The following is a 21,542-nucleotide window of genomic DNA, read 5'->3' as shown; positions in this document are numbered from 1 at the left end:
GCGAATAACTACAGCTCTGGCTGGGAAATCAGCTGAAGCCCGACAAATTCCAAGAGGAGCTAATGGTATTATTCAAAATTTGGATGCATTACTTGTAAGTTAATAATATCTTGCTGGGGGACTACATCGGATTATGCATTCAAGGACGACGATGTCTATTCAAACGTCATCACTGTTACCCTGCATTTCTTTCTCTACAATAAATTTCAATCATCGCTATTCAAAGCCTTGATTCGGTAAGCATTTTATGAATCAGTATTTTCATGATCTCAGGTTAAAAAAAATAATGCCGGACTCAGCTAGGGACACCGAGGTGAGTTCATATGCCCCTCCGCTCGCCTCACCACAGCGCAGCTTTATCCTATGAGCTTAGTACTAATTTTGCCATTCCTTGTTCATCCTGAAAGAACTCCTGCTAATAGTTATTCTAGTTACCTGCAACCATACACAAGAAGCCCTGAGTTCACCCAATTCTTTGTCCAGTGCAGCTAAGTCGCCAAGTCCTCCCTTTTTAGATTGAATGCAAACTCATTCCATGCACTTGACTCTCAGCCTTTGTCATGGTTCGGTCAATTTAAAACACTATTCCAGTTCCTCTCCTCGAAATATTCACTTCATAGCTTGTCTGATAGTCACTTCCTGCCGGTCAATTGCCTCGAAAGAACTGGTCGTAATGACATAATGCACAGGAGCATGTACACAGTTAGTAGGTCTTTGTAAAGAACCGTAAGAAAACACAGAATATTCCGGAAGACGCCTGAGTGATTCCTTATTTACTGGGTGAGTTGAATCACTTATCTGTCAGCTTTAATTTGACTCACTGTTATACTCTGACATGCGCTGGTGAGCGTCTGCTGCTTCGCATATGAAGTGGCAAAAGAATCTAGGTCAGTCCGACGTAAGATATTTGATAACAAACAAGAGGTTGTCTTACCCTCAGGTCATTGATCTCTTGAAGATAGGCCTTGGCCACGGAAATGAGTGCTTCTTGCGGCCAGTCGTGAAACCAGTTGATCACGGTTGAATTAATAATTGCGGGAAATTTTCGAGCTCGACTGCGTAGAAGAGAACCTACAGGGGACAAACATAGCACCACTTTGAGCTGACGTCGAACTCTGTCGATGAAGAACTTCCAGCAATTCTCACGCGTGTCCACCAGACCAGCGCCTTTCACCTGAAAATATCAAACACATACCTGAAAGATATTGCAATGCAAGATAGTAAGTACCTCGTTCAGTCGAGTGCACATCATCATGAGTTATGTAATTAATTCTGAACCTCTTGTGCAATGAATTTGATTTCTCTATGAAATGCTGCGCTTGGTGGGTATTATAACAGGAACTGAAATTCTATAATTGGATGTGGCATAAAGAAAGAGTATTACTTATTGAAATAATTCAGATTAGGAATTTTGATAATTGATTAATCAAGTAATCATATAGTAGGGCAGCTCATGCAATAATGCTGGCAATGTTGGAAGGTCAATGAACAGACAAACTCACGGACAAAGAATGAGTGATCGACAGGCACAGATAGTCGAAATATTAGAATAGTGATGCCGTGAACCTGCTGCTATCTCGCTAATCCTACGGAGTAATTCATTGATATTTCAACATGCCCCTAAGACGCCTTATTATTGCAGTTTGTGTGTGGGTGCATTGTAGGAATGTGATTGATCCGTCACCTAGGCCAGGCTTGGACCAATGTATGTATGCACGGAGACTCAGTATTTCACAAAGTGAGAGGAAACAGTGTTCTTGTTCCCAGACAAGGCGCCCATTGTCTTTGTACACCGGGGACTAGCTTTAGCACTGTGGTATGTACTGAACATGGCAGGGTTTAAAATGTGATTTTGCTCTGCTGTACGCAGGAATGCGGAACCTGATCAAATAAACCTGAATAGCTGCTTGATCACGTCGAGTCTCTCATTCCCGAAATAAATTGAATTGTATCCCTTGCGTACATCAACGTTAGAATCACAGATGTCAGTTTCATGAGATTCAGACAATTCTTTGCAGCTACAGGATTGGACGAGTTACAAGTTAACCACAGTACGCACGAAATAAGATGAATAAATAAATAATAATTAATAATAAATAAATAAAGTATTTGAGTAACAAAATTACGTAAAGACTTCCTGTCAACAGTCCGTCTGACTAGAAGAGTACAAATCGTAAACTCCATCTTACTGAAGAGGTCATAGCTCAGATGATGTACTGAGCAACTGTAGGCGTAACGCGAAATTCTCATGTAGAAAACAATCTCAGATTAACTGTCAATCGCACCATTGTCATTCCCGTCGTACTATGTATTAATACAGACATAAGAAAATTATTTGACTTATTCCGATCCAAGAAGAAAGCGCGAAATTCGACGAATATAACTAGTGGAACAAAGCGGTTCCGAAACCATAGCGTCAGCATTTTTTCTGAGTCAGCACCCGAGGTCTAGTAGAGTAGCTATGGGGTTTCTGACCCTAGGTGTGCAATGTGTATTTTGCAGATTTGTATACGAGGGCAAGCCTAACCTAACAGACACGACCTTGGAATGGAGTAAGCTCAGTTTTACGGCTAGATGTCATTCCCGACGCTTAAGAGTGCGAACCACATGGAGGAGCCTAACCTAGGTTTTGAGGGCAGATGCTCTTCTCGACGTGAATTGCGAAAGATGGCGGCTATACAAAGACGGCCTAGGGGCACATGCGCAACATGGCGGCTATACATAGCCTCTTATGAGACGGCCTAGGGGCGCTGGCGCAAGATGGCGGCTACTCTTATGAGGCGCCCTAGGCCGTCTTTGTATACAAACTATGTTCAAGTGAATAAAGTTTATGATCTCTTAGCAAATGTCCTTTCCCAGTGATCACTTTCAGATTCAGGTACTCATTCACAAAATCGAATATGTTACCATCAAATTTCTTCAGAGTGAATTGTATACGTCGCAAAAAATTCCCAGATTATCCATTTAAAATACAACATTCGGTTTAATTATTATACGGCAAATTTCATCTAGTTTATTTCTATAACAATACACACTGAGTTAACAAAAATCTTTCATCGCACTGGAATATTAAATTCGTTTTAAATTCTCAGACCATTGCAAAAAATTATTAAACGATCTTCAGTTATTAAATTTTCAGAGCATTCTCAAGAACAAGCATATTTTCAAAGACAAACAACACGTTATTCAGATATAATACCACTCTATTAATGATCTAGCCATTTCGTTTTAAGTAAATCCGAAGTAAAACGATCTCTTCAACATATCTATCTTAGAAGTCAATCAATCAATCAATACTGATCTGCATTTAGGGCAGTCGCCCAGGTGGCAGATTCCCTATCTGTTGCTTTCCTAGCCTTTTCCGAAATGATTTCAAAGAAATTTGAAATTTATTGAACATCTCCCTTGGTAAGTTATTCCAATCCCTAACTCCCCTTCCTATAAATGAATATTTGCCCCAGTTTGTCCTCTTGAATTCCAACTTTATCTTCATATTGTGATCTTTCCTACTTTTATAGACGCCATTCAAACCTATTCGTCTACTAATGTCATTCCACGCCAACTCTCCGCTGACAGCTCGGAACATACCACTTAGTCGAGCAGCTCTTCTTCTTTCTCTCAATTCTTCCCAACCCAAACATTGCAACATTTTTGTAACGCTACTCTTTTGTCGGAAATCACCCAGAACAAATCCAACTGCTTTTCTTTGGATTTTTTCCAGTTCTTGAATCAGGTAATCCTGGTGAGGGTCCCATACACTGGAACCATACTCTAGTTGGGGTCTTACCAGAGACTTATATGCACTCTCCTTTACATCCTTACTACAACCCCTAAACACCCTCATAACCATGTGCAGAGATCTGTACCCTTTATTTACAATCCCATTTATGTGATTACCCCAGTGAAGATCTTTCCTTATATTAACACCTAGATACATACAATGATCCCCAAAAGGAACTTTCACCCCATCAACGCAGTAATTAAAACTGAGAGGACTTTTCCTATTTGTAAAACTCACAACCTGACTTTTAGCCCCGTTTATCAACATACCATTGCCTGCTGTCCATCTCACAATATTTTCGAGGTCACGTTGCAGTTGCTCACAACCTTGTAACTTATTTATTACTCTATAGAGAATAACATCATCCGCAAAAAGCCTTACCTCCGATTCCACTCATTTACTCATATCATTTATATATATATAAGAAAACATAAAGGTCCGATAACACTGCCCTGAGGAACTCCCCTCTCAACTACTACAGGGTCAGACAAAGCTTCACCTACTCTAACTCTCTGAGATCTATTTTCTAGAAATATAGCAACCCATTCAGTCACTCTTTTGTCTAGTCTAATTGCACTCATTTTTGCCAGTAGTCTCCGATGATCCACCCTATCAAATGCTTTAGACATGTCAATCGCGATACAGTCCATTTGACCTCCAGAATCCAAGATATCTGGTATATCTTGCTGGAATCCTACAAGTTGAGCTTCAGTGGAATAACCTTTCCAAAAACCGAATTGCCTTCTATCGAACCAGTTATTAATTTCACAAACATGTCTAATATAATCAGAAAGAATGCCTTCCCAAAGCTTACATACAATGCATGTCAAACTTACTGGCCTGTAATTTTCAGCTTTATGTCTATCACCCTTTCCTTTATACACAGGGGCTACTATAGCAACTCTCCATTCATCTGGTATAGCTCCTTCGGCCGAACAATAATCAAATAAGTACTTCAGATATGGTACTATATCCCAACCCATTGTCTTTAGTATATCCCCAGAAATCTGATCAATTCCAGCCGCTTTTCTAGTTTTCAACTTTTGTACCTTATTGTAAATGTCATTGTTATCATACGTAAATGTTTTTACTTCTTTGGCCTTAGTCTCTTCCTCTATCTCGACATTATCCTTGTAACCAACAATTTTTACATACTGCTGACTGAATACTTCTGCCTTTTGAAGATCGTCACATACACACTCCCCTTGTTCATTAATTATTCCTGGAATGTCCTTCTTGGAACCTGTTTCTGCCTTAAAATACCTATACATACCCTTCCATTTTTCACTAAAATTTGTATGACTGCCAATTATGCTTGCCATCATGTTATCCTTAGATGCCTTCTTTGCTAGATTCAATTTTCTAGTAAGTTCCTTCAATTTCTCCTTACTTCCACAGCCATTTCTAACTCTATTTCTTTCCAGTCTGCACCTCCTTCTTAGTCTCTTTATTTCTCTATTATAATAAGGTGGGTCTTTACCATTCCTTACCACCTTTAAAGGTACAAACCTGTTTTCGCATTCTCAACAATTTCTTTAAATCTATCCCAGAGTCTGTTTACATTTTTATTTACCGTTTTCCACCGACCATAGTTACTTTTTAGAAACTGCCTCATACCTGCTTTATCAGCCATATGGTACTGCCTAACAGTCCTACTTTTAAGACCTTCCTTTCTATCACATTTATTTTTAACTACCACAAAAACAGCTTCATGATCACTAATACCATCTATTACTTCAGTTTCCCTATAGAGCTCATCTGGTTTTATCAGCACCACATCCAGGATGTTTTTCCCTCTGGTTGGTTCCATCACTTTCTGAATCAGCTGTCCTTCCCATATTAACTTATTTGCCATTTGTTGGCCATGCTTCCTGTCGTTCGCATTTCCTTCCCAATTGACATCTGGCAAATTCAGATCTCCCGCTACAATCACATTTTTTCCATGTCGTTTCCCACATAGCTGACTATCCTATCAAATAATTCCGAATCCGCATCAGTGCTACCCTTTCCCGATCTGTACACTCCAAATATATCAAGTTGCCTATTATCTTTAGAAATGAGCCTTACACCTAGAATTTCATGTGTCTCATCTTTAACTTTTTCGTAGCTTACAAATTCTTCTTTCACCAGAATGAAAACTCCCCCTCCCACCTTTCCTATCCTATCTGTACGATACACACTCCAGTGCCGTGAGAAAATTTCTGCATCCATTATATCATTTCTCAGCCATGATTCAACTCCTATTACAATATCTGGTAAATATATATCTATTAAATTAATTCTATCCCTTTCTTTACAATACTTCTAGAGTTCAACACTAGCAATTCAACACTAACAATTTTATGTCATCCCTACTTGATTTCCAGTTCCCTATTCCCTTATCACCGCTCCCTAGGCCATCCCGTTTCCCTGAATGTTCCTCCCTATTACCCTTCCAAACAAATTTCCTAACTTATACGTACCACTGCGGTTTAAATGAAGGCCATCCGAGCGCAGATCCCTTTCTCCTACCCACCCATTAGGATCTAGAAATTTCACTCCCAGCTTCCCACATACCCACTCCATAGTTTCATTTAAATCCCCAATCACCCTCCAGTCAGTATCCCTCCTACACAGTATTCCACTAATAACAATCTCCGCTTTCTTAAACTTCACCCGTGCTGCATTTACCAGATCCCACACATCTCCAACTATGTTGGTACTTATATCAGCTTGCCTTACGTTGTTGGTACCAACGTGAAACACTACCACCTTCTCCTTCCCCTCCTCCCTCTCTTCTACTTTCCTCAACAACTGCCTCAACCTAATTCCTTGATAACATTCTACCCTGGTTACCTTTCCTCCACACACTTTCCCCACGTGTCTAACGATGGAATCCCCCATGACCAGAGCCTCAACCCTACCCACCTCATTTGATCCCCTCCCCTCCTGGTCAGCCCTATATTTCCTGATAGCTGCAGACGCTACTTCCTCCTCCCTTTTCTCCTTCGCATGACCCTGTTCCACCTGTCTTTTCCTATCCTCAACTCTACATTTCCCTTTCCTACCTTTTCCTTCCTCCTACTTCCACGCATCTCAGCAACAGTTCCCTGTCCCTCATCTTCCCTCTGTTGTTCTACCTGGAGTGACTCGTACCGATTTCGCACAGACACCTGTCCTGAATTCTGATCCTGAATAGAGCCCTTGGCCTGCAATCTCCTTCCCCTTAGAACATTAGACCACCTGTCTTCTACAACTCCTCCCTTTCCTTCCCCTCCCTCTTGTACACCTACTGTAACCTGTACATTGTTTGAGGGAGTCCTATCTTCCTTCCCGTCTTCTGTGAGAATCCTAATTATCTCCCTCAAACTTTCCAACTCCTCCCTCATACCCCTCAATGCCTCACTACACCCACAATATGCACACTCGCGCTCCTTAGTCATTCTTTACGGGGGGAAAATTTTAAATTAAAAAAAATAAAATAACTTATTTGCAAAAAAATAAATGAACGGAGGGATATATTGTCTGGGATAGTACACAACAATAAGATAATTAATATACGACTACACTACAATACTACTTAGTCGTGCTCTATTATTTTTTTATTTTTTTATCCTACAACCCCTAACAGGATAAAAGCTGCTGTTAATTACTGAATATCGAAAGTAACACACAAGAACTACACAATTCCAAACTGCAATTAAGCCTATCCTAATTTCAACAATATTTTAGTAAGAGTTTCTACGGATACCTCTACCACACCAGTACTACACAAATATTTTACAATAATAAAATAAGACTAAATTCTAATAGGATATTACTCGTATACTACTGTACAGTACACTACAGTAATTTTTAAACTACTTTCAGACGTATCCTAATTACGATACCGGTACCGTACCGTATGTCACTACTAAGCACAACAGAAATGAAATTTGCAAGAACTACTGTACTCAAAGATTACCAACGAAGCTAAATGCTTAGACAAATTATTATTAGTATTACGGTCTAATAGATATACACGAAAGATAACACACGAATATAGCACGCAAGATACGGCACTATCTAAATGTACTGTATCTATACTACAATGTATCTACACTACACTACACTGCGTTTGGTTAAATGCTGAAGTATCAAAAGGATTGCCGTACACGAAGAAAAACACGAATATAACTGGCAAGATACTATCTAATATATTATACCTTATCTTCACTACAATTCTACTGAAATGTGGTTATGTGATTATTACAGCTGGTGGATTACTATTATTTTCCCTACTCCACGGGACGGAGAAAAAAAAGTGTCCTTAATTAGGCCTACTGAAAAATACGAGGTTGTCTACAATAATTTCTCAAATATTTCTATCAAAACTACTACTACTACTACTACTCCAGGGACTTGAACTGCAATTACTGGGATATATGAACTTTATTATTATTAGCTAACCGCTCATAAATACTGAAAGATCGAGGGAGCGAAATATAAATTACGGATACTAACTACCTACTCAGAAGTACAAATGAATGGAATACAAGGTCAGCTGATTTTTATTTAAATTTACTTGACTACACTACACCCTTTGTTCACGACTGTAGCCAACAATGCAATATTTAAATATGAGGAGCGACAATAATCAATAACAATACGACTGTTAACTATTACCCTGTAATCTCTTTAACTTCTTTTTAAATGGAAGTTTACAGGCGTATCGTGTTTTTTAATGTAGTAAATTATTACATTCGCGATAGTTTGAACGTATATCTATACGAAATACCGGAGAAGTTGCTGCAGAAGTTACGGTACTATTCCTTATGATAATCTGCCTTTGTAAGTACAACCAACGAATCTACAGATATTTACAAATATTTTTAAAGTTAATATTGTTACCTAAAGTATTACCTAAACCTAAATTCGAAACAAGGTGCACCTAGCTAGCCTACTTAACCTAGAAAACGTAATTTACTGAAGACCAACTGAATTACTTGTTACAAAATTTAAATAATTATTACTACTCCCAATTTCTACCAACAAGCACTAAACACCACTATATAAACAGCACTAAATGAATCAGATATACACAAAATTAAGCTATTTCAATAGGTTTTCACTACGTTATCACTACAATAATGCAAGAGCTCTCTCAACAGCCAACCGTTCTCAAGCGCATCCAACAATGCAATGTGTAGGAAAACCCAACAGAGAAATGTAAAACAAGTGTCACTGCAGAAAATGGCCCACTGACAATCAAAAATATCATGTCATCAATGGGCTGCAAATAAAACAAGAACAAAAATACATAACTCACTACTAAATTAATAAATAAATTCAACCACCAAGGATCCCAAATATTTACATCCTTATTTACACAAGTATAAACAGAATTACTATTACACTGGGGACACGTCAAGACGGGTCACTTTGAAATGGAAGAATCTAGAATATTGAGCCCTTATTAAAATTGCCATTTAATTACTCTACTATAATTTATTGAGATTCTTGGAAACTTGGAGTGTCCAGCGCATATGTTTCACAATTCAACAGGATGTGTGTCATATTGTCCGCAAGCTACCACCTTCACGTACATGCTTCAGAACAAGAGAAGATATTGGCAGAGACCGACGCGAGGCTAGAATATCATCACATAAGTTTAAAGTGAGCTTAGGAACCGCGATGATTTGAACCAATGAAAAGGAAGCATCATTTCGAAATTGGCCCTGAACGAGCGTGGGACAACGTATGTGGAGGCAAATTATTAAAAGTAACCAGCCGTGGGTTAGTTGTCTACTGGGCTGGAGTCTTGGAAGTAGTGTCTACTTACCACGTGCTCGGAGTAAGAGAAGTCTTGATCGTGTTGGGACATTCTAACACTCAGACTTTACTTAGTTATTCATCATTAGGTACGGGCTAAGAATATTTAGTAGGCATGGGCAGTCTCTAAAAATAATGCCGACGTAACAACTTGATCATTACGCACTAAATTCTTTTGGGTGGAAGTAAACTTCATATATTCGACATTTTAGTGTCTGAAAAATTTAGGTGGAAATAATAATCCGATATTACATTATACCTGGGCGGAGTAAAGTAGATTTTCATTTGACACGAACGCCCGATATTTAGCACACTTCCTACCCCAGCACCATGTGTAGAGTCCTGACATAATACGGATGAAGTGCGAAGTGAAAGGAAAAATTGACACAGTTACGGTGAGTCGCCGCGTAGCTATTTAACGGCCTCAAAAAACTACGACCGATCGTTGTGGCAGATTGCATTGACCCGGTTGCAATACCATCAATGAACGGAATGTTGGAGTCACGTTCCGAACCAGCAGAAGCAGCAAAACATCAGGAACGTGATTTCTACGCTAGGATGAAGATCCGCGGATTGCATGAGTATCAGTTTGAAGACATCCCAGTGAGAATGGCTGGATAAAAATGAATGGGAACCGGCTGAACAAAATCAGACGACGGAATCGACAAGATATGAGTATTAGTTTTCCAGTGTTTTCGTGTAGCAAAGCGGTTAGGTTAGAGTTTATTAATTAATTTCAGTAGTTTTAGCTGTTGATAGGGAGGACTACGTCCTATCCAAAAAATTGTATGGAAGCTTGTATATTTAAATGTAAATAACTGTAAAGTATATGTGGACCGATTGCATGAGTTCAAGGTTGACTTTTTTAGAATGGTCCTATAGCTGAGTGTTTAATGACCCTTTACAAGTCAGCTTGCTGCTTTTGGCCATGTTTTATAATATGTTTTCTCTTTGATATTTGGGACGCAGTGGACGTCACGGGGCATACATTTTAAGGTGACATCAGATAAACTAGATTCATTAGATAATGGGATATCAACGTGTACGAGAAGATGCCGTCACGTTTGTGCGACTCATTGTGTGTTGCTGGAGCTTTTTGTTAGCGACATTCTCGTGGTTTTTTGAATATAAATGACAGTGTACTTTGTGGCTCATTTTCATTATTGTGTGCATTTGTAATTTCCTCGATCGCAGTTTTCTTATTTCAAGTTCCGAATATTAGAAACTGATTTCTTTCAATTTTATCGTCAATGCAATTTTCTCGTGTTGAACGTGTTAGATATTTAAATAAATTTCATTTTTTCAAACACGAATTGTGTATATGGTGACAATTTTTCAGTTTTCTAGTTATTGTATTATAGCAGAGTTGGTTATTTTATTTGAAGTTGAAGTTAACGAGCGCGAATGCTCTTGTATGTGACAAGCGCAGTATTGTTCAATATGATAGCAAAGGTAAGATGACGTCATTTATATCTTTATCAGATTTGGAAACTTTAGGACATGTCATTTTTTGCTTGATGATGGGTAACGAGATGCGTTCCTCATTTTTTAAGGCCTGCAACGTCATGCTTGAGTAACTTGCATCGAGTAGACTTGTGAGCAGCGTGTGCTAAGGGTTGGACCCCTGATATGTTTGGTATTTGCTGCAATTTTTGGAGAGTGAATCTCCGCTTCTGAGTCATTCTACCGCGTGGTAAGCGAGGTTGATTTGTGTTTCTACACAGGAGAGTTTTGTATAGCGGCCTGTTTTGCTGATGTTATTAGTGGTTTCTATATAACACTACGTTTGATGCTGTAGACGAGACATTTATAGCGCGACTATTCCTTTATGATATGACCGAGGAGAGAATTGTGCCATATAATCTTTTTAAGCGACCAACATTGAGTAATGTGATGAAAGGCAAACCCCACTCTGTTTATTTTCTTGTACCATTCATTTTATTTGACGTTGAAATGTCCACCAGATGATTGGTTTTGTGTTATGTCATCTACTTCAGGAACCTACGTGTAATAGAAAGTGATTGCACAAAGTGTCAAATTTATTTCATTAATATTTTCCGTGGAGACTGTGTGATTGAGACGTGCGTGAATGCTGCATGCTTTTCTCGGTAATACCAGGGAAAATATGACAACACATTTTTTCTCTTTGTTTGGTGTATATTTTGTCTTCTATGTGATTATTACTGTGTGTGGCTCAGATCCACAGGTAATTAGTTTTCAAGTAGATACTCGTTATCGAGGTGGTTGTTTTGGTGGGGTGTTTTACCACTCAGCAAAATTTTAAGTGTACAGTTTGATTAGTTATTTTCTTCCCGAAGCACAAAAACACGTTCTTCTTTTGAAGTTAGGGACTCCCACTGCAATGTAGGGTGTGCAGGAAAGGGGGAATACTCATCTGAAGTGGAAAGACTTAACAAACCAGTCAGAAGAGTGGTGCGTGCACGCACGTTATGCTGTAAAATTAAAAAAGCTCAGGAATTTTCTTGCTAAATATTAAGAATGTGTGGCGGCATGCATTTGATTGTTACATTTGGAACCTCAAGATGAACTCCATAACCATTGAGAAAGATCTGAGTCATGTACTTTCTTGCAACATTTGCTGATTTTTTGTCATACCTTTCGTATTACTTGTCTATTTTTAATTAACATTCTTTCCTCAAACCTGAGTGCCTCGAATTGCATCATTTATAGCCATTAGTTGACTTCGTCTCGTCCATATTAGAGATATGTTCCCCATAAAATCCACGGTGTAATTTTAGGTTATTTTCATAGTTAATTTTTCCGAACTGAGCACGCCTGGGAGCAACTGACTAGTGTGGGGCAGGTTACTTTGATGCTAGAAAAGGGGGACCATGTGCCCATTAAAAATCCTAGTTGCTCCAACCTTAATCACTTAATTGAACTGATCACAAAAATCCCTTAGAAAACTTGAGGAAATAATCTATCTGAGAAAATGCATGGTTAAGTTAAATTAACATGCATAAAAGTATCTTTCTCATCATCAAATATACCTGAGAAGTGGAAAACATTTCAGGACTCACTCTCAGAAAATTTTCAGAGACAGCACACCGTACCTGAATCCTACAGCCTCGCGCTGCGAGAATAGGAGAATTACTTTAAATATCATGGGAAATCATACTAAAAATTAGAGCTACTGACACTTGTGATCATCGCAAAGCATAAAACATAAGCCTACAACGTAGAAGAAAAACGTATGACCGGGGAGACAGCTTATGAAAGCTTGAGCGTAGAACAGAAACTAATAGCAGAATATGTCTTACATGCAGTATGAATTAAAATTCCCAGTTGTTACTTCATTGACGGACAGCGGGGTTCCAATGAAACATTTCCCTACCAAACACTGTGCCACATTTTAAGAGGTGAAAACAAGGTTAGTAGAGTTGCTAGGTAAGTTCTGGATCACCCCATCAGCATTTATTCTGCTGAGTCAGCACCCGAGGTCATTGACCCCTAGTAGCATACCTATGCGGGTCCTGACACCGAGGTCATTGACGCGAGGTCATTGACCCCCAGTATAGTAGTATGAACAAGCCGATTCGTAGATTTTACAAAAGAGAGCAAGCCCAACGTCACAGCTGCCATCCTGGAGGGGCCTAAACATAGCTCTACGGCTAGATGCCCTTCCAGATGTGGATTTTGCCTAAGAAAGCGAGCCTAACCTCACAGCAGTTATCTTGGTGGTGCTTAACCTCAGTTCTACGGCCAGTTGCCCTTTCCGACCTGGATTTTGCATATGATAGCAAGCCTAACCTCACAGTTGTTATCTTGGAGGGGCTAACATCAATTTTACGGAGAGATGCCCTGCCCGACGTGGAGAGTCGCTACCTCGGAGGGGCCTAACATCAGTTTGACGGGCAGATGCCCATCTCGACGTTAACAGCCGCTATCTTGGAGGAGCCTAAGCTGACTTTAACTGCTACATGCCCTTACCGACGCCATATTGAGTAGTAGACAGATGGGGATTCTCGCGAGACCATCTAAAGTAGTAGGGAAATGGGGACTCGCATAAGAGTGCACACCTAACTACATAGAGGAGACTAATTAAACAAAGCCCTAGTTTTACGGCCAGATGCACTTCCCGACATGAATTGCACAAGACGGCGACTATAAACAGGCTCATATGAAACTAACACCTGGAACCTTGGTCAGGGGTCCTGTGCAAGATGGCAGCGATACATAGGCCCTTATGAGACGGACTAGGGACGATTGCTCAAGATGGCGGCTATACAGTGTCTTATGAAGAAAACTGCCCCTAGAGGCTACTGTGCAAGATGGCGGGTATACATAGACTCTTATGGATAAAGCTGGTATAGAAGATACACAGGGTTTAAGGAGACGGCGTAAGGGTGATTGGGAAAGATGGCGGCTATGCACAGAAAATTATGGAGGATGCTTGTCTAGAGGAGACATAGGATTTGAGGAGACAGACTCAGGACGATTGCGCAAGAAGAAGCCTCTAATGTAGAGAGCTAGCCTAGAGGCTTCTGCGCAAGATGGCGGGTATACATAGACTCTTATGGAGAAAGCTGGATTAGAGGACATACAGGACAAAAGGAGACGGCCTAAGGGAGCTTGCGCAAGATGGCGGCTATGCATAGGCTCTTAGAGCCTCCTTCTCCTCCGACGGGGTGCAGCCGCGTACCTCATCCTCCTCTTCCGACGAGGCATAAGATGGCAGCTCATGGCTTTATATCTCCACTCGACAAATCTAAACATGCATAATTATGACAACGCGATCGTATGCTTCAGGCTTGTCGCATTACAGGAGTGAGTACATTCAATTAGAGTGAGCACGTGCTATTATTCTGTTCTTAATATGTACCGATGACGTCATCATGTTTATGCATGTTCGGGCTTGTTCGTTATCAAGGTCACTCACTCAAGATTTTATAGATGATATGAGCGGGAAGTTTTCCTTGGTCACTCAGATACTGTGATAGACAGTAGATAGCTTTTTCCAACATGGCAAGAGCATTAATAGTTGTTGTACAAGGCTTCAAGGTAAATGGCAGCAAGTTCAAAGAGGTGGCTATGTTGGATTGAATTGTGTTGTGGGCGCCAAAACCCGTCAGTTTAGTATTCAGTCCACCTTTCCCTTACTGTTCGCAAACAGGTATAGATAAGGAGCGGACCTAATGGATTGAAGAAATCAGCTCTGCAGTGGCAAGAAAAAGGAATACCGGATGGTTTTCTATCTTTAATCATGAACGTACATTTGTCAAGAGCAGATCTTCTTTGTTTAAAGTGTTGTGGAAAGAATTATTGGAGTATCTACAATCATCGTGTGAAATTCTCGACATGCATGAATTAAGGTGCCAATCATTTAAAACTCTTCTCATGGAGCATATTGGAGAAACAATTAAACAGTCTGGTTGTGTTGCAGTGCATGCCGGGAGGTGAACAACATATGTAGACTGCAGTGTCGAAATGACGCTAGTGCGAATGAAAGATATAGAGTGTAAAGACATCATGTCATTTCTATCTGATACTAGGTGTGACGCTGTTGAACGGACAATCGTAATGTTTTATGCTTGCAAAAAGAAACTAAATACATTTACTGAAGAAGAGTTAAATGCATTATCGCAGGCATTTTTGGTTAATGTAGCTGCGAATGCTGTAAAGAAGATCTGGCATAAGGTGCCTCGTGAGTGGACACAAGATCCTGCTTTGTCTGAGCTTCAAACGTGTAGTTTACATCGTGAACAAGTGAGATTAGGTAGGAGACCTTCCGTGAGACAGTGTCGTACATGTCAACTCATTCAACTGTAATCACAGACGTAAAACTAACGAGTGGTCATCGCTTATAAACAATTATCATGGCTGCGAAAAGGGTAAACAAGTTGTCTCAGAAAATGTTGTTAAACGTGCTGAAAGAAAGGTGAGGAAGCATGCTGGGCATGGACTAATCAATAAGGTGATTTATCTTCTTCCCTTAGAGCTTCAGTTTCCTAGTTACCAGTTCTGTGGTCCTAGAACACGACTTGACGTCCGCTTATCAAGTGTTGATCCTGGTATTAATATGTTAGATGCTGCCTGCAAAGAGCATGACATTGCTTTTCGACAAAACAATCCTGAACGAGGAAGTGTAGCTGATTAAAATCTGCTTCGTAAAGCTATACAGTTTGTGTTGTCACGAAGTGCTTCAGTTGCTGAGGAGATAGGAGCACTTATCGTTGCCGGTGCAATAAAAGGAAAACTGTTACTAGGTAGTGGCGTTAAACAGCGAAGTCAGTCAAATAAAGAAAGGACAGAACCGATTTACTTGAAGGAGGAAAATGTACATATATTCTAAAATAAATATCAATTGCAAATTATATTGCAGGTGTTGTTTAATATTAATCCTACCCTACAAAATGTCCTAAATCATCTAGTAGTAGTAATGTCGACGTGCATTTTCTTAAGATGTAGAAGAAAGGAGAGGTATATTTTCGAGAAGAAAACACACAAGATTTAAAATACATATACTTTATGAATCCATGAATGGAAGTTGTTACTGAAACCAAGCCATTTGACAAACAGTTTTATTCTACAACGTCGAATAGCATGTTCGATTAAATAGTGATTAGCATATTTTGTTTTCTGCAGTTCTTCGATGTAGAATCCACCTTCAATAGGCTGTCCTCAGAGATCGCGAAGTAAATACGTAACTGGACTAGTAAGCTTAACATTCCTGATTTGAATAATATCTGTGCACTTTTTAAAGCGATGACGACGCGGATCATCCTTTTTGATTACAAGATAAATAGCATTTAGGAGTGGTGTATTCTTTGTAACAAGACGTGGCTTTCTCCCGATAGTGTGATGAGGTGTATCTTTGTAGTTAGACGTGGGTCTAGGCAGCAGTTCGATCCAACGATACGAAGATTGAGCTGTCAATTCTCACCACATCATTGTTTTGAGTGTACGATTAAAGCGTTCTACAACAATGCCTTGAGATTGCTGAGCTTAGAGTGGTGAAAAATGCCAAGTAACTTGACGTAAGAAGAAAAATCCTTGTTGTAAAACTCCTTACCTTGATCGGTTTGAAGAAGCCTTGGACAGCGTTTCGATTGTTAAACGACTTTTTAAATGCTTCTTTAACTTGAGCTGCTGTCTTAGAACGTACAGTTTGTTCAAAAGCACACTTTGAGTACACATCCGTAACAGTAAGTAGATATTTATACCCCTTATTGCTAGAGGCATCTGGAATCATTTCTATTAAGAGTGTTTTCCAGAGATCCTCTCTTCTACGTGTAATAACGCGTCTGCGATAATAGGTGCGACGTGCTGGTTTATGTAACTCGTGTGCGATGTTTACGTTTACAGCCATTACTGAATAATACCCGCATATCGTGACTCTCTCCCTATTTCTAGAATTTCTGATTCGTGTCCTGTGTGACCAGCTTCTTGCGATGTTTTTAGAAGTTGTAATCGTTCAACGAGTAAGTTTGGGTCATTCCTGTACCTTAGGTGTACATAAGGCAACAAAGGCTTGCAGATAATATTATGAACACCTGCAGTTGCTTGATGCGACGGAAACCGCTTAGTGAAAGCTCACAATACTTGTGACTCTTATTTGCATTTAAAGACTCTGTTCTCTTGTAATTACATCCCGTTGCATTAGCAGCAAAATATATTGTTTTATATTTCCAAAAATCACCTTGCACAATTATATCCTTGTCAGGTATTCGTAAGAAAACACATCCTAAGAGTCCTTTAGTAGGTTTATAGCTAACACCTCTTAAGATAAGTCTGTTGCTTTTAACTTAACGTTTGTATTACGTATCCAGAAACAATCGTCTTCATAGCGAATTCCGTAGGTTGTATCAGTTTGTCCTGTAAAGAGTTTTTCTATATAAGGAGCGAAGATAGATCCGTAGGTATTTTGAATAAAAGTCTTAAATTGATTAGGTTACTCTTGTGGGATCATAACGTCAGACAAATAAGGAAGATATTGTGTTGATGTAGTAGGTGTTTCAGGAAGAACATCCGTAGTATAAAATTTACAGGATTAGATGGTGAAGTATCGTTAAGTTCTTCTTCCTCATTCTCTTCTTCCTTGTCCCTTTCTTCCTCCACATCCTGCTCAATCAATCAATCAATCAATCAATCAATCAATCAATCAATCAATCAATCAATCAATCAATCAATCAATCAATCAATCAATCAATCAATCAATCAATCAATCAATCAATCAATCAATCAATCAATCAATCAATCAATCAATCAATCAATCACCACTGATCTGCATTTAAGGCAGTCGCCCAGGTGGCAGATTCCCTATCTGTTGTTTTCCTAGCCTTTTCTTAAATGATTGCAAAGAAATTGGAAATTTATTGAACATCTCCGTTGGTAAGTTATTCCAATCCCTAACTCTCCGTCCTATAAATGAATATTTGCCCCAATTTGTCCTCTTGTATTCCAACTTTACCTTCATATTGTGATCTTTCCTACTTTTAAATTCACCATCCCAACTTATTCGTCTACTGATGTCCTCCCACGCCATCCCTCCACTGACAGCTCGGAACAAACCACTTAGTCGAGTAACTCGTCTCCTTTCTACCAAGTCACCCCATCCCAAACTTTGCAACATTTTTGTAACGCTACTCTTTTGTCGGAAATCGCCCAGAACAAGTCGAGATGCTTTTCTTTGGATTTTTTCCACTTCCTGAATCAAGTAACCCTGGTAACGGTCCCATACACTGGAAGCATACTCAAGTTGAGATCTCACCAGAGCCAAATATGCTCTCTCTTTTACATCCTTACTACAACCCCTAAATACTCTCATAACCATGTTCAGAGATCTGTACCCTTTATTTACAATCATATTTATGTGATTACCCCAATGATGATCTTTCCTTATATTTATACCTAGGTATTTACGATGATCCCCAAAGAGAACTTTCACCCCATGAACGCAGTAATTAAAACTGAGAGGACTTTTCCTATTTGTGAAACTCACAACCTGACTTTTAACCCGATTTGTCATCATACCATTGCCTACTGTCCATGTCACAATATTATCGAGGTCATTTTTGCAGTTGCTCACAATCTTGTAACTTATTTATTACTCTGTACAGAATAACATCATCTGCGAAAAGCCTTATCTCTGATTAAAATTCTTTACACATATCATTGATAAATAAAAGAAAACATAAAGGTCCAATAATACTTCCTTGAGGAACTCCCCTCTTAATTTTTACAGGGACAGATAAAGCTTCACATACTCTAATTCTCCGAGTTATATTTTCTAGAAACAGAGCCACCCATTCAGTCACTCTTTTGTCAAGTTCAATTGCACTCATTTTAGCCAGTAGTTTCCCATGATCTACCCTATCAAATGACAGATAAGTCAATCGCAATGCAGTCCAACTGACCTCTTGAATTCAGGATATCTGCTATACCTTGCTGGAATACTACAAGTTGGGCTTCAGTGGAATAACCTTTCCTAAACCCAAACTGCCTTCTGTCAAACCAATTATTAATTTTGCAAACATGTTTTATATAATCAGAAAGAATGCTTTCCCAAAGCTTACATACAACGCATGTCAAACTTACTGGCCTGTAATTTTCAGCTTTATGTCTATCACTTTTCCTTTATATACAGGGGCTACTATAGCAACTTTCCATTCATTTGGTAAAGTTCCTTCATGCAAACAGAAATCAAACAAGTACTTCAGATATGGTACTATATCCCAACCCATTGTCTTTAGTATTTCAACAGAAATCTTATCATTTCCAGCCGCTTTTCTAGTTTTCAACTTTTGTATCTTACTGTAAATGTCATTCCTGTCATAGGTAAATTTTAATACTTGTTTAGTATTAATCACCTCCTCTATCTGGACATAATCGTTGTAACCAACAATCTTTACATACTGCTGACTGAATACTTCTGCCTTTTTAAGATCCACGCATACACACTTCCCTTGTTCATCAATTATTCCTGGAACTTCTTGGAACCTGTTTCTGCCGTAAAGTACCTATACATGCTCTTCCATTTTTCACTAAAATTAGTGTGGCCGCTAATTATGCTTGCCATCATGTTATCCTTAGCTGACTTCTTTGCTAGATTCAATTTCCTACTAAGTTCCTTCAATTTCTCCTTACTTCCGCAGCCATGTCTAACTCTATTTCTTTCCAACCTGCACCTTCTTCTTAGTCTCTTAATTTCTCTATTATAATAAGGTGGGTCTTTACCATTCCTTACCTCCCTAAAAGGTACAAACCTGTTTTCACATTCTTCAACAATTACTTTAAACCCATCCCAGAGTCTGTTTACATTCTTATTTACCGTTTTCCACCGATCATAGTTGCTTATTAAAACTCCCTCATGCCTGTTTTATCAGCCATATGGTACTACCTAACAGTCCTAATTTTAATCTCTTCCTTTCTTTCACATTTATTTTTAATTACCACAAAAACAGCTTCGTGATCATTAATACCATCTATTTCTTCGGTTTCTCTATAGAGCCCATCTGGTTTTACCGTAACCACATCCAGAATAATCTTCGCTCTGGTTTGTTCCATCACTTTCTGAATCAGGTGCCCTTCCCATATTATCTCATTTGCCATTTGTTGGTCATGCTTCCTGTCGTTCGCATTACCTTCCCAATTTACATTTGGTAAATTGCGATCACCCGCTACGATCACGTTCCTTTCCTTATCGTTTCCCACATAGCTGATTATCTTATCATATAATTCTGAATCAGCATCTGCGCTACCCTTTCCTGGTCTGTACACGCCAAAAATATCTAGTTGCCCTTTTAAGTTTAGAAATGAGGCTTACCCCTAGAATTTCGTGCTTGTCATGTTTAACTTTTTCGTAGCTTACAAATTCTTCTTTCACGAGAATGAATACTCCCGCTGTACAACGCGAGTAAACGTGCTCCGCAATTCACCTGCCATATCAGCCAGATAATAATTATTTTAATATTCGTGGGTGTGCTAGTGCTTTATTTAATTGTGAACTTCAGTAGCTGCGAAGTACTATGACGCTGAAGGCCGTAAATGAACGTCTTTCGAAGTTCGAGAAGCGAATGGCAGAATTCCAAGCACGCTTGGAGGAAGCCATGGCTGCTGGCGCGACCAGTGCTGCCAACCCAGGCGACACACTAACCGGCCTCGCTTCAGGGTTCCAGGATTTTCGGGAAATAATTTCAGAGGAATTAAGTGAAATGAAGAAGGAGGTAAGCCATCTACAGGAACATCTCGACCAGCAGGACATCCTGATTGACGAGGCAGAGCAATATAGTAGAAGGAACTGCCTACCCCTTCATGCTGTCTTTGAGAACCCCAACGAGGACACGTACGCTGCGGCGCTGGGTACGTTAGAAACAGACTGAACATCGAATTGTCTATAGACAGCATAGATCGATGTCATAGACTCGGCCGTATGAAGAGGTCAGCAGCTGAGGTGGAGTCCGCAGGTAATAGGCCGATCATCTTCAAATGCCTAAGGTACCATGAAAGAGACCGCATCTGGCGCGCCATACGAGGTCTTAAAAGTACCAAATTATTAATTACCGAATATCTGACATCCACAAGGAAAGAAGTACTGCGTAAAGCTCGGGACTTCTGGGGTATGCGGCGAGTTTCGACGCAGGACGGCCGCGTTATCGTTCATTTGGAAGACGGGAAAAAGCTCCACATTAGCTCACCTAATGAACTGAACATGCATATGAGGCGGTTGGGTGAATTATCGGACTGATATGACAATTAAGATGTGCCCAGTAAATGTTGTTATTATTATTATTATTATTATTAGTAGTAGTAGTAGTATAATTGGACAGTTCTGGCGCCACCACCGCCACCGGGCTCCCAGAGGCCACCTCCACCACCACCACAGCCAGAGGCCTCCCAGATGCCTCCTCCACCACCACCACAGCCAGAGGCCTCCCAGAGGCCTCCTCCACCACCCGCGGGAAATTTGAAATTGTAAACAAAGCCACGTGCTTTTTGAAAGCTGTCATAG

At 39.7% G+C, this 21,542-nt stretch overlaps 1 protein-coding gene across 1 annotated transcript in view; it reads right to left on the bottom strand.

The window, feature by feature from the left end:
- Positions 1 to 21,542, bottom strand: part of LOC136863901 (dynein beta chain, ciliary-like) — a 5,220,903-nt gene that overhangs the window by 2,167,858 nt on the left and 3,031,503 nt on the right. The window contains exon 55 of the mRNA XM_068226514.1: positions 935 to 1,174. Coding sequence (XP_068082615.1) covers positions 935 to 1,174 — 240 coding nt within the window. The remainder of the gene's footprint in view (positions 1 to 934; positions 1,175 to 21,542) is intronic.

This window comes from Anabrus simplex, chromosome 2, assembly GCF_040414725.1.
Source record: "Anabrus simplex isolate iqAnaSimp1 chromosome 2, ASM4041472v1, whole genome shotgun sequence".
In the NCBI taxonomy this organism is placed as follows: domain Eukaryota; kingdom Metazoa; phylum Arthropoda; class Insecta; order Orthoptera; family Tettigoniidae; genus Anabrus; species Anabrus simplex.
The sequence above is the reverse complement of the archived record's forward strand: the minus strand, read 5'-3'. Positions and strand labels throughout refer to the sequence as shown.